Source organism: Dermacentor variabilis, chromosome 2 (genome assembly GCF_050947875.1).
Source record: "Dermacentor variabilis isolate Ectoservices chromosome 2, ASM5094787v1, whole genome shotgun sequence".
NCBI classification, from domain to species: Eukaryota; Metazoa; Arthropoda; class Arachnida; order Ixodida; family Ixodidae; genus Dermacentor; species Dermacentor variabilis.
The window spans coordinates 211,027,906-211,041,002 of NC_134569.1; the positions used below are offsets into that span (position 1 = coordinate 211,027,906).

At 46.2% G+C, this 13,097-nt stretch overlaps 1 protein-coding gene across 1 annotated transcript in view; it reads right to left on the minus strand.

Moving 5' to 3' along the window:
* Window positions 1-3,479: 3,479 nt before the first annotated feature.
* LOC142573082 (beta-hexosaminidase subunit alpha-like) overlaps window positions 3,480-13,097 on the minus strand; it is a 58,349-nt gene continuing 48,731 nt past the window's right edge. The window contains exons 12-14 of the mRNA XM_075682596.1: window positions 11,938-12,028; window positions 7,879-7,983; window positions 3,480-4,044 (exon numbers count right to left, since the gene is read on the minus strand). Coding sequence (XP_075538711.1) covers window positions 3,981-4,044; window positions 7,879-7,983; window positions 11,938-12,028 — 260 coding nt within the window. The 3' untranslated portion in view covers window positions 3,480-3,980. The remainder of the gene's footprint in view (window positions 4,045-7,878; window positions 7,984-11,937; window positions 12,029-13,097) is intronic.

Below are 13,097 nucleotides of genomic sequence, written 5' to 3' on the forward strand. Positions count from 1 at the left end.
TTTCAGCGTAGCCCGCTGTCTAGGCCTTACCGTAAACGTGCAGCAAACGCGGCTCCGCCGTCGCTTTCTGCTCGGGAACCCCTCCCCGGATATACGTATATAAACACGCGTGCCCTCGCGCTCACACCGCTGCACCCATGCACAATGCGCAATGGTGGCGGATTATCCTCCTCCCGACTAGGGGGGAGGATAATCCTAGTGTGCTCGAGTTCATTGTGATCTCCGTCCCGTCACTCGAGCTCTCCAACGCAGCCCTTGCTTAGGCCCATTCGCATTCCCCCTTCCCTCCACTTCAGCTTAATCTCTGCGTATCCAAAATTATATCGCATGAGTGAACGCCGGAGAGAATTGCGCAATGCAACGCGAAACGGATCGGAACGTGTGATTCTCGTTTTCTTTTTCTTTCATCTTTTAGTCTTTTCGTGCAGTGGTTTATTTGTGTTTCTTGCCTATTTCTGTTTTCTCACCTCAACCGAAAGTGTGATGAGGGAAGTTTAACACAGCTCGCATACGCCGACGTAAAACAGTAAAGCGAGCAAATATTACGAGAATGGAAACGCTATAAAAGAACGTGCAGTTCCTCCGCTTATACATAGAGGACGGAAGAAAGCCACAGTGCGAAAGAAGAAATGCCAGGAATGAAATAAAGCATTCTTAACAGGAAGTGAGCGACGTGGAGGGTGATGGGGGTTCAATGCAAAAGGGGAGGATAGGTTGCGCGCGGTGAGCACCGTAGCACAGTTCGGGAGAGAGCAAGGGAAGGGAAGAGGGGCGCGCAGCCTTAGGGGAGGGTGGCAGGGCGGGATGACGCTGTGTAAGCAGGGCGGGAGGAGAAAAAACGGGAAAATGAACAGCCGCTGTCGGCAGGGCGCGCGCTCGCGCGGTTGCGGGTACACGGGGCGGTGAGACGGGTGCACGTGCGCGATCGACGCAGCTTTGGCTGTTCTGCGCGCGTGGAAGCAGGGCGCCCGTAACACGCGCGCACAAACACGGACACGGCTGCTGTCCACGCGTCTGCGGCCTCGCGTGTGCGCCGCGTAGCAGCAGAAGCGGGCAGCGTGTCACGCCATTAGGGAATCATTTACCGTGTCGTCGCCACGTGCAACCACTTATGGGCGGACGAAGGGAAAGCGCGGCTGCTGTGGAGCCTGGAAAGGCCCTCCCACCGCGCTTTCCTTCTCTCCCAGCGCTCTCCACATCGGACACTGCGTCGCTCCAGTGCTTTATTGAGTGCCTGGCGAGGCCATGACACCTGTGTTACTCTGCACAGTCACTCTACGCCCATAGATAACTCTAAACGGGTGCAGTGCCTGACATGCTAATGACCAATTAATGAATAGTCGGTAATTTATTTTTCTTGTATTGATTCATTTTATAGCGTTTGGTGAATGCAAGGAGCCTGACTAACGGAATGCAAGTGCCCGATATGCTTCCCAAGCTATGCTAAGAGACGTTCTCTCCTAAGTGTCGTAGGAAGATTGTTTCTTATTCCAACGTGCCAGAGCACGGACTTTCCGCACATTTGGACGGGGGGGGGGGGGTGAGTTGGATGTATGGGCGATGCCCCTTCGTTTAGGGCGTTGACGTATTTACCTGCGCAGTCTCTTGGCAAACACGAAGACACAATAACAACGTGAGTCAAATGAGCCAGTTTGGCAGTATTCATTTTTACCTGGACGTACTGAATTCCTTCGTCGATTATTCCTGTCCATCAGCCTTTTGCTGTGCAGATGCGGAAGCGATTTATATTACCGATTTCGTGCCTTCAATGTTCGCATGGAGGTGAACGGCCACGAAACGACGCTTTTCTGCGGTTAAATAAGTTATTTTTGAAACCACATCAGCATCTTGCTTTCATCCTACTTCCAGAAAGTAAGAGAAGAACGGTTGCACGTTTCATTACTGTACGATTTAAATACGAAGTCTTAAGAAGTTGAATAAACAAAACGCAACAGCTAAGTAATACAGAAGACAGATAATCATGTGATGGAAGTGATTCACTAGAGATGCGATTCGTCCTGGAGAAGTTTGGGTGAAAATCAAAGGTAGAAAATTTTACCTACGTTTGCATATTTTCGCCCCCCCCCTCCCAATTTATTACCTCCTATTATCATTTTAAACCCAAAAAGTGATCTGTCTGAGTAGCATCGACGCATACAATCTTAACTATTTCTTCATACTTTGTGCAATTGCACGCGAAGAAACACCTTGAGGTCGTTATCCTAAAAGCATTGTCTGGAGTAAACGTTGGCCCAACACATATCCGAGAAGAATAGCCGATTTCAGGCGTGATTCGTTGAAAGCATGATTGCATAACATAAGTCGCTGCGTTCACACCTGCTGGATAGAAAATATTCTGTCCATCGCGTTACGCTTCAACCGAGCCGCAAATTTCAAATTCTATACCTACAGAGTCCGGGTTCAGGAAGATCTGTAAAGATGGGATCAACAGACAGGAGAGATTGCAAAGAGAAAATATGATATGGTAAAGCAAAGAACGAGCTTCATCAGCTCGCATTTGGTTCAAGTAACTAAGAACAGTCTTTCATCGCCTGGATAAGTACTTACATTCGTTTTAGGAATTCGTATACCATGATCCAATTTTTAATTGAGTGCTTCAGGTTATGCATTTTAATAACAACAATCGAAGGAGTGGTGAGATGTCTACGTTACTAGCACGCTAGGACAGTGGACAAAAACTAAAGGTTAAAGATCATATCTTAAAAGCAGTGGTTTTGTAGCGATTCCTCCCACTCGATTTTATGCCACTCTTACCATCCGCGGTTCATGGCCGGGGCATCCCGTCGATAAAGTGGGCAGAGCATCGCTCTGAGCACTGACGAAGCACGAAACAAATTGCATCGCAAAAACCACAGCTACAAAATCGCGGCCTAAGTCTTGGGGGCGGTATTTAGGAGGATATGGTTGACTACGGCATTGTCAGAACTCGTGGATACCAACGCAACATTTATTCCCAAAACTATAACCCAGACTGGAAGCACCTGCCGTGCCTCATGACGATAACCAATAGCGTTAACTAGCTGAGGAAACTGACTTCTGAAATTTTGTCATGTGGCGATATTCAAATATAAAGCTTTACGGATAATTTCTGCTCCAATGCTTGGATGTTGTTCTGTCCTGAAATGGCACATATTTACGTTCTTTATATATTTATAATAACATATCGTTCATATGCTTTCTTTGCTGATGTTGTGTGCTGTATTGTTATTGAACACCAGCCTTACTTACTTTTGCTTCTTGTATTTACCGTTTTCACGTGCTTTTAATCGCACCTACAACTTCGCTGTACACTGCCCTCTTGGGCAAATGTATGTTTAAAACATAGAAACAATAAATAAATAAATAGGGTGCAACGTGATGTGGGCTATTCAGTCGTTACAATGTCCTAAACGAATGAAATGAAGTCATACTCAAGTGAAAATATGTGAACCATGCCCGAAACAAACATAAACCATAACTGACAAATCACATGAACAGTTTAATGTAACGATAAACCTCATACAGTTTGTGACGATTTTGATGAACAGGTGCCATTCGCAGATGTTTTCCAGACACAGGTTTCCCATAACGGGGCGCTGCCGAAACATAGCTTAAGTAATGCAGTAAGAATGTCATGCGAAATATGTAACAATATTGCAGCCTGTCCGAGTTCTCCGATTTGCAGATTTGTTGTGAAGACACAAAAATTTACAAGAAAAAATTTTATTTGTGAGATTTTACGCAGTGGAGTAGTTGTTCTTGAAAAAGAGCCCACCACACTAAATTTGTTCAAATAACGTCGGGCAGAGCAAGTTCTCGCCACGAAGGTGGCGGTTTCTCTCACGCCAGCTGCCATGCTCAGACAGGAAGCTTCTGTGCGCATTCCTTTCAGAACTAACATATCGAATGTGAAAACGAGCACGGCCTGTATGTTCATCTTAAATCGTAGAGAACAGTTTGCTCCCCGGCAGTTGTTTTCTTCAAACGACGTAGTCGCAGTCACAGACACCAGGCCCGTTCTCGGGCTCAACTTTGAGGCCACGCCTGCAGGCAAACACAAAAAAAGGACAGTCATAAATATCTGCTTCAAATAAGTTCAAAAAGCTGCAGTGCATGCATACGACGACACCATATCAGAGTTGCGGAGTGGCAACTCCAGAGTTCAATTGATTCTTGAATCGTTCCACCTTTTTAAATACCCCGTATTAAATAGGAATGGAAAGATGGTACAAGTCGAACAGGTAGAACGGGAACCGAATGGGCACCTAATCCCGGAACGCTGAGTATTCGTTTTGAGTGAAGCAAACAAACAGCCAAATTTGTCATTTAGACTAAACTAGACTTGGTCTATCTATTCTATTTATCCTACTGGTTTTCTCAGTATCTACGTATTAGTGGGTATAACTCTGCCGCTTTATTCTGCGCATTCTACACCTCAGTAGACATGGAAACCTTTATGAGCTGCAAGCTTGTAAGCTAGAGATGCCTTTAAAGACAGCAACTTCTAGCTGTCAAACATAACGACTCGCTTTAGCAACAGCACACTGGACCTTCCGGCAAAAGGATGGAGGCCAAATACGACGTTGCTAATGGCTGTACTCTGCACGAGTCCACGGTAATTTAGAACGCGTGACACGTTTTTTTTATCACGCTGTTGAGTATTTAAAAGCGCTTACTGGAATTAAGAGAGGTGTCCTTGAAAACTCGGTGCCCGCTAATGCGCTAGTAGACGTGAAAAAAAGAAAAAGATCGCCCTGCAAGACATATCAATGCGTTTCGCTTTTATGTTAGTCGTGAAAGTTACCACATAATCTAGCTCAACGCATGCCATACGCAGCAGTGCAAACTTTGCCGTAAGCAATCGAGTTTCGAATGAATTACAGCTTTTATGGAAATGATTGGTCTTATTTAAGACGAAATCCTTGCTTGTATCGCACTGTGGGATATGTTCGTGAATCGCCGAACACATGTGTAGCTAAAGTAAAGCTAACTTCACCGGCTATGATATGGCAGGCATAGACTATAGTATACGAAAAATCGGTGCACCATGATATCAGAAAGTATTCTCAAGTATGGCCTGATTCTGAAGTGAAAACAATAACTAAGTAAAAACGACGAGGCGTAATTTCACCTATCAAGGCCTATATTACTATAAACAATTATTGAAGTGGTGGTTGTGACCCTTTGCACTGTCTCTTCGATTTTTTCTATGTAAAGAGGGAGGCACGTCGGAAGAGGGACTGCAGTTCACACTGTCACCACTAATTGATTTATTTTCGAGCTTTTCTTTTGTTTTATAAGGATTAGCTTTTATTTTTGGCAAACATTGCTAGCAGAAAGGAAGGTATGGGGAAAACATTTCCCATACCCTGAATGCAACAAAACACTGTGTCATTGCATGCTTTGCTTCAAAGTATACAGAATGCATGTGCACGATGAGTTGCGTGTTCACACTGAGAAATCATGCGTCACATACACAAAATAGTAAGTACCCATCGAAGGACCAAGTGACTGTAGATAGAAACCGCGGAAAATTTGCGTGCAGTTTGTGAATCTCTTTCCGACGCCCGCGTCATGTTTCAAAGTTTTTTGTATTACCCTTAAGGAAAGTTAAAATAACTATTATTAAAAAATGAGGGCATAACGCGCGCATTGAATGTCTGTAATGTTTCTGTACGAGTACGACCAGTATGCTTGTACTACTGTGGCATAACGAAAACTAAATATAACATCGCAAACGAAGAAGCGATGTCCGTGTTTTGAAACGCAATCTTGAGTCCGATTGCTAGCTTGAGCATACCAAACTGTTATGTGTCTACATGCATAAATGTACTCTTGAGAGCGGCAGGCACGCATTCATTTCTAAACGTAATAAAGTGCAACACCAAATCAATTTATGTTGAATTTCATAGGGGATACTTTCAGAACTGTAACTTCTTGATTAGCACAAAAGGGGTTATTATGAGTGGAGATAATGAAGTTCGTAGTGTCTTCTTGCGCTATGTAGAAACCGAATATACGAACACAGAAAACACGGGCAACGGAATGGTGTACAAACTTACAAGTGGTTTTCTGTTATGTACATGGACAGTATGAACAGCAGCCAACGAGATCCTTTCATCGCCCTTTTGAACTAGAGATAAAGGAGACCTGGCATCCATTCCTTTTAGAGCACAGCTCTTAGGTGCGTGTTCCTGCCGTGAGCGTCGGCGGGCCTCGGCCTTCCTAGTCCCACCTCGTAACCGAGCGAACGAGCCCAGCGAAGGATGAAAGAGCGAACGGTGGAGCGCAGCGGGGCATAGCGGGAGAAAGACGGCGATAGCGAAGAGAGCGCTAGGAGGAACGCGGAGACAGCCGCCTTGAAGCACCACGTGATGGCGCTCCCTTCAGCGCATACACGGCAGCGGAGGTGCCGGCCGAGCGGGGAAAAGAAGAAAGAAAAAGAATCAGAAAGCTCGTCTCCGCGCACAGCGTCCGATGCAATCGTTTCCCGGTAAAAAATACGTTTGCATAAGCTGCAGTTGCCGGGAAGCTGCGACTGTGTGGCGGTCTATATGTAGCGCCGCGAGTCGTGGATCTAGCAGTCAGTGCAGTGATCGGTGCGATGCCTCAATATATCGCGAAGTGAAAACAGGTATAGAGGTGCCCTCAAATGTCGCATTAGGGAATATTGTAATTGCTGGTGATTTGTTTATGCTTAATTTAGGCGCGAAAATTTCGAACCAATGCACCGTTGCGATGCCACCAATTTCAAAGTTTTCTTTGCATTTGGATGGTCTCGCGGTAGTAAATGTTTCCGTAGGTAGAATGTACGGATTATGTTTAAAGGAATAAATCCCTCGTTTGCAAAGATGAGAAAGACGACAAGAAGTAGAAATGCAAGGAGCTTAATCAGAACGAGAAATCCGGTTTGCTACCCCACACTTGTTGACGGTGGAGGCAGAGAGACATGAAGGAAATGTAGAGAAATCGACCAAGGGCAACAAGCAGACGATGTCAGCTGCTTGCAGTACAGGATAATAGTGAACGTTGTAGTCAGTAATGAAGTCGCTTGTACTGGTTTCTCGTCTTTATAAAACAATCGTGATAATGCTTTTGAAGCTCTCCGCTGCGATCGAGGACGTTTGCGGTCGACCGATTCAATTAGATCAGAGTAAGCGGCGACACGCCAACGTTGTGTGGAAACTGCTTCGTGAATTCATCAGCCATCTTTATCTTAATTATGTGACTTCTCTGGATAGCAACCGTCTTCTTAAGTATCTGACTGATAATGTTATAGTAGGTCATTATAGTCAATTTTATTGTAGTTTATCTGTTCCATTGTCTTGCTGCATTTCACAAGAAATATTGTACTCAATACATTAACAACCGAGCCACCGTTATCTACCTTTTCAGTGGTTTATTGAAATATCGATCATAGCTGACCGCAGATGAATGTTTACCACCGAACACGTCTGCAGGTTGCGTGCAATTTGGAAGCCCGCCATCGATCCCATAGCTCTTAAATGAACGTAGGTTGCAGGAAGGGAATGCGTGTACTCTGAGAATAAATGACCTGCCGACAATTACTTTGTGCTTCCCCTAATTTATAGATTTCTATATACTTCTGGTACTCGCCATTCGAGTGCATTCGTTCTGCTTCTACATAATCAAAGTTATAAATCGACCCAAGGAAGTACGTTGATTCTGTCCAATCAGAGCGAACAGAATCCACAAGGAGCGGGAACACCTGTAAATAAAACTCAACAGAAGGAGCTAGCAGTTCTTTTCGCGAAATGATGTACTTCTACTCCCTTTGTGCTTAGCCCGTAGGCTGATGAACAACATGCATGTTAGGTTCCCTTTGTTTTTCTTCGCACTCTTTAACTATACACTCACCTACGCATCCTGCAACGCTGTTCTTCAAACCTGGATGCTGTTATCTTTGAGTACTTCACCCAGGCAGGGCTCCAGAGCCTCTCGGCCACTGCCGACGCCCTAGGCCTACAAGAAGAAAGTCGAAAGTGCGGTGGACGTTTTGCTTTGTTCTTGGACACACACACACACACGCACACACACACAAACACACACACAAACACACACGCACGTACAAACACGCACACACGCACGCACACACACACACACACACACACGTACGCACACACACGCAAGCACGCGCGCACACACACACACACACACGCGCACACACACGCACACGCACGCACGCACAAACACACGCGCGCGCACACACACACACGCACACACACACACTCACACACACTCGCGCAAGGACACACACGCGCGCGCGATTTGACATTCCGAAAAAACGCAACGGCCACAGAAAGCCCGCCTTAGTAGGGGACTAGGAATGAATATTTACCACCTGGGTTTCTTTAAGGGTTTTGGGTTAACCCTTAAAGAAACCCAGGTGGTAAATCAACAACTGCTGGCGCCACGGATCCATTCCCCCGACATGGAAAACGGCCAAAGTAATTCTCATCCCCAAACCCGGAAAGCCATCTAGCCTCGCCAATCTCCGGCCCATATCGCTAACTTCATGTGTAGGCAAGGTCATGGAGCACGCACTCCTAACCCGTGTAAACACTCACCTCGAAGACACATGTGCTTACCCCCACTCGATAATTGTCTTTAGACAGCATCTTTCCACCCAAGACGCTATGCTCCAACTTCAGCATCAAATCCTAGATGGCAAATCCCGTCACACGAAGGCGATCTTGGGCCTCGACCTTGAGCGCGGCTTCGATAATATAAGGCACTCCACCATCCTCGAGCGCATCTCCTTGCTCAACCTTGGAGAACGCACCTACAACTACGTAAGAGACTTTCTATCCAATCGGAAGGCCTTCCTGTCGGTCGGAGACATTCGATCGGAGGAACTCTCCCTCGGCAGCACGGGCACACCGCAAGGCTCTGTCATTTCCCCAATACTGTTTAATCTGGTTATGCTCGGATTAGCACAAGAACTACAAAAACTCGACGGCATTGAACACACCATTTACGCCGACGACATTACAATCTGGGCTGCAAAGGGCAGTGACGGCCAAATCGAAACTGCTCTACAAGACGCCATTGACGTCGTAGAAAATTATCTTGAAGGCACGGGACTCCGCTGTTCCCCTGAAAAGTCAGAGCTTCTCCTATACCGCCCCACACTCCGTGGACGCCCCCCGCGGGGCTCCACGACTAAACGCCAATACGAGGAAATAGAGCTCAACCTGAGGGATGGCAGACCTATACTCGTGGTCCCTTGCATCCGCGTTCTTGGCATGACCATAGAAGCCAACGGAGCTAACTCTACGGCTATCTCAAAGATCCTTCGACAGACCGCCAATACATCCAGACTCCTGAAACGAGTGACCAACCGGCGAGGGGGTATGAAGGAAGAAAGCCTCGTCCGCCTTGTCCAATCTTTTATCGTCTGTCACATTACTTATGTTGCACCCTTTCTCAACTGGTACAAAGCTGAAAAGACTAAACTGGACATCATCATTAGAGGAGTCTATAAGCAGGCCTTAGGACTACCCAACCACACCAGCACGGAACTTCTACTACAATTAGGTATCCACAACACGCTGGACGAGTTAATCGAGGCCCAACGTCGATCTGAACTAGAGCGGCTTACTCTCACGGAAACGGGCCGCAGCATTCTAAACAAGCTTAATATCACCTACCACCGTCAACATGGAGACAAACACCCAATACCACGCGACATTCAGCAATGGATACACGCCGACCCTATTCCGAAAAACATGCACCCAGACTACAACAAAGAACGCAGGAAGGCACGAGCTACTTCCCTCATCAAAGCTTACGCCAACACCGCGGGCGTCACCTTCGTCGACGCAGCTGAGTACCAAGATGGACGGCGCTTTGCGGCGGTTACCACAGTAGGCGGCTTGCTCCGACATGCTGCCAGCATCATTACCAAAAATGCCGAGACGGCCGAGGAAGTGGCCATCGCCCTGGCCACTCTTGACCCAGCCTGTCACACCATACTGAGGGATTATCGCGCAGCAGTCAACAACTACATCAAGGGTCGTATTTCTCATCAATCACTCCGCATCTTACGACAAGCCCCGCATTCGCCTGAAAATCAAATCACCCTCGTCTGGATCCCAGCACACGCCGGCGTTGTCCACCCGCACCTCACCAACCTCAACGAGGTTACACACTCCGTAGCACGAGGACTAGTCAACCGTGCCGGAGACGGTGCAGGTGCACCCGGAGGACGCGACCGCCTTACAAGATACAACGACCTTGTAAAGTCGTTTTACCTCGCAAGAAGAACCTTCCCCACCCCTCACCGCAAGTTAAACAGGGCACAGGCAACCACCCTTCGCCTGTTACAGACGAATACATACCCCTCCCTCACACGCTATCACACTATATACCCCGACATCTACCCGAGCCAGACGTGCAAGGTCTGTAAAACTGAATCGGTAACACTCCCCCACATGCTATGGGAGTGCAAAGATCAATACCAAGACCTTAATCCCGTGACCCTCTCGTCGAGATAGCACGCCGCCCTGCGCAGCTCCCATCTCGACGACCGACTCTGGGCGACCCAGCAGGCCTGCGAAGCGGCAAGACCTCGACGTCCCATCGCGGGAGGCCTAGGCCCAGCCGACTGAACTGCTGGTCGTTATTAAAGTTTACTCTCTCTCTCTGGGTTTCTTTAACGTGCCCTCAATGCGCGGTAGGCGAGCGTTTTTGCCTTCTGCCCCTGCCCTGATGCGGCCGCCACTCGCAGTGATAGCTCAGTGGCTATATAAAGGGTCCCGCCGCTCAGAACGAGGTTGCGGGTTGGATCCCGACCCTGGCGGTCGCATTCCTGTGGGAGCGGAATGCAAAAACACTCGTGTACCGAGCGCTGTGCGCATGCTAAAGAAACCTAAGTGGTGAAAATTGTTCTGGAAACTCACACTACGGTGAGCTTTTTATAGCCAACTGTGCAGTTTCCTCATTATGAGATTGTGGTTTTGTCACGCAAACACCAAAAATTTACTAGTTATGGTGGCCCGCGTTGCCGGTAGTCTAACCCACGTCACCGTGCTCAGCGGGTTTACGATTGATAAGCGCGGCAGCATCACGCAGGTTTCGTGCAATAAGAAGTACGAATGGGCGAAGGTCTAAGAGCACGAGGGCCTGACAGCAGCAACATCACGCTTATAGCAACTCTGGTAAAAAATGCTCTTTGAAGAAACGTTCTTTTTTTCTTGTTAAACAACGAAGCGAGACGCATTTAATTATCATGCGCTTTACACGCAGTAAAAGTTGCGAGACAATTTCAGGAGTGTCGAACAATGAACAAGAAATCTATCTATCTATCTATCTATCTATCTATCTATCTATCTATCTATCTATCTATCTATCTATCTATCTATCTATCTATCTATCTATCTATCTATCTATCTATCTATCTATCTATCTATCTATCTATCTATCTATCTATCTAGATAGATAGATAGATACATCTATCTATCTATCTATCTATCTATCTAGATAGATAGATAGATAGATAGATAGATAGATAGATAGATAGATAGATAGATAGATAGATAGATAGATAGATAGATGTAGGCAGGCAGGCTCAAAACGGCTAAAGTAGGCACAGAATGCTATTCACATTAAGGAACAGGGTTAAATGTAGATGAAATTTGCTGGATGAATCCTCCATTACATTGTTTCCATAGAATGTTACTTATAATACAGAATAAAAACAGGAACAGTGCAACACAGGACGAGCGAGTAAGAGCACAGGACAGCGCTCTGTCCTGTGGTCTTTGCTCGCTCGTCCTGTGTTGCGCTGTTCCTGTTTTTATTCTGAAAATGAACCAACCAGCCCCTTAGAATACACTGCTTACTTATACTAGACGATCCCATATTCCTTACGGCATGTTCTAGTAACAACACGTTATTATGTCAGTCTTAACTTACCAGGTGCGGCTAATCAGATTCGTGGCATCCACATACTCTCCCCAAATGCAGGCTTCGCCACCCTGCACAAGAGACTTCTGCTTGGCCGTCCCTGCATATACAGAACAGGGTTGTTACATTGCTTGATACTTATTCATTTACTTCGTGCTTCCACCCCTTTCCTGAGAGTGTATGAAATTTTCAATATTTACTACAGGGTTGACGGGAAACAAGAAAAAATAAACGCACACGATGGGTTTAGATAATAGCATGTACAGCACACTTTTGATCATTTTTATTATTTAGTGAGTCGCATACTGACGTGTCATTACCGAAGATGTAATTACGGCTGCGATAACTTGCTTCGAGTATTATATTCGAAGCGCCCCCTTCGCGTCACCTTAAGCACCGATTTAAGAGCAGGTGAAGTTCAAGGGATAAACCCTGCACTACGTAATACGTTCAAAAGAGTAGGAACTGCTTGAAAACGAAGGCAATAGCTCGATAGCTTCACGCCAAACAGCCGGGAAAAGGTTTTCTGACTGTGCATAAGCGACGTGAAATTCACACTTTGTTTACCATGTGCAGGTTTTCTTTTGAAGTGCACTGCTGAGCAGTACGTTAGCCAATATGTTTGATGCGTTTAGAAACATGTGACAGCCTACCATCGCAGTATTTATTTATTTATTTATTTATTTATTTATTTATTTATTTATTTATTTATTTATGCGATGAGCATCTTAGGGTACTTTTCGCCCTTTCCAGGGGCAGCCTTTCAACGTCTATAACGGTTTCCCGCCAACCTCAGCTACTGGGTAGTCCATGGTCGAACGTGTAGCGTCTCGTGCTGCTGTGCTGAGCGAACATGTTACGAAACCAAAATCGGAACAACTTTGGTCGCCGGGTATGCGGCACATGGTATGCGCCACTGTTGAATGAAGTACTTTGGTGGCGACTTGGTAGTTGGTAACAATGTAAGACTGGGTATGGGCCGAACAGAAATAAACTTCATGCCTTACCAGAGGAACCTTGAATATATAATTAGCGTTGTCAGTTCTGTCTCTTCAAAGAAGAAAGTGGAAATATAAGAATACATAATGCAATCACTAAGATTCATCTTGAGGTTCCTACCGTACTTGGATGCCTCGTATATATATATATATATATATATTGTAAGGAAG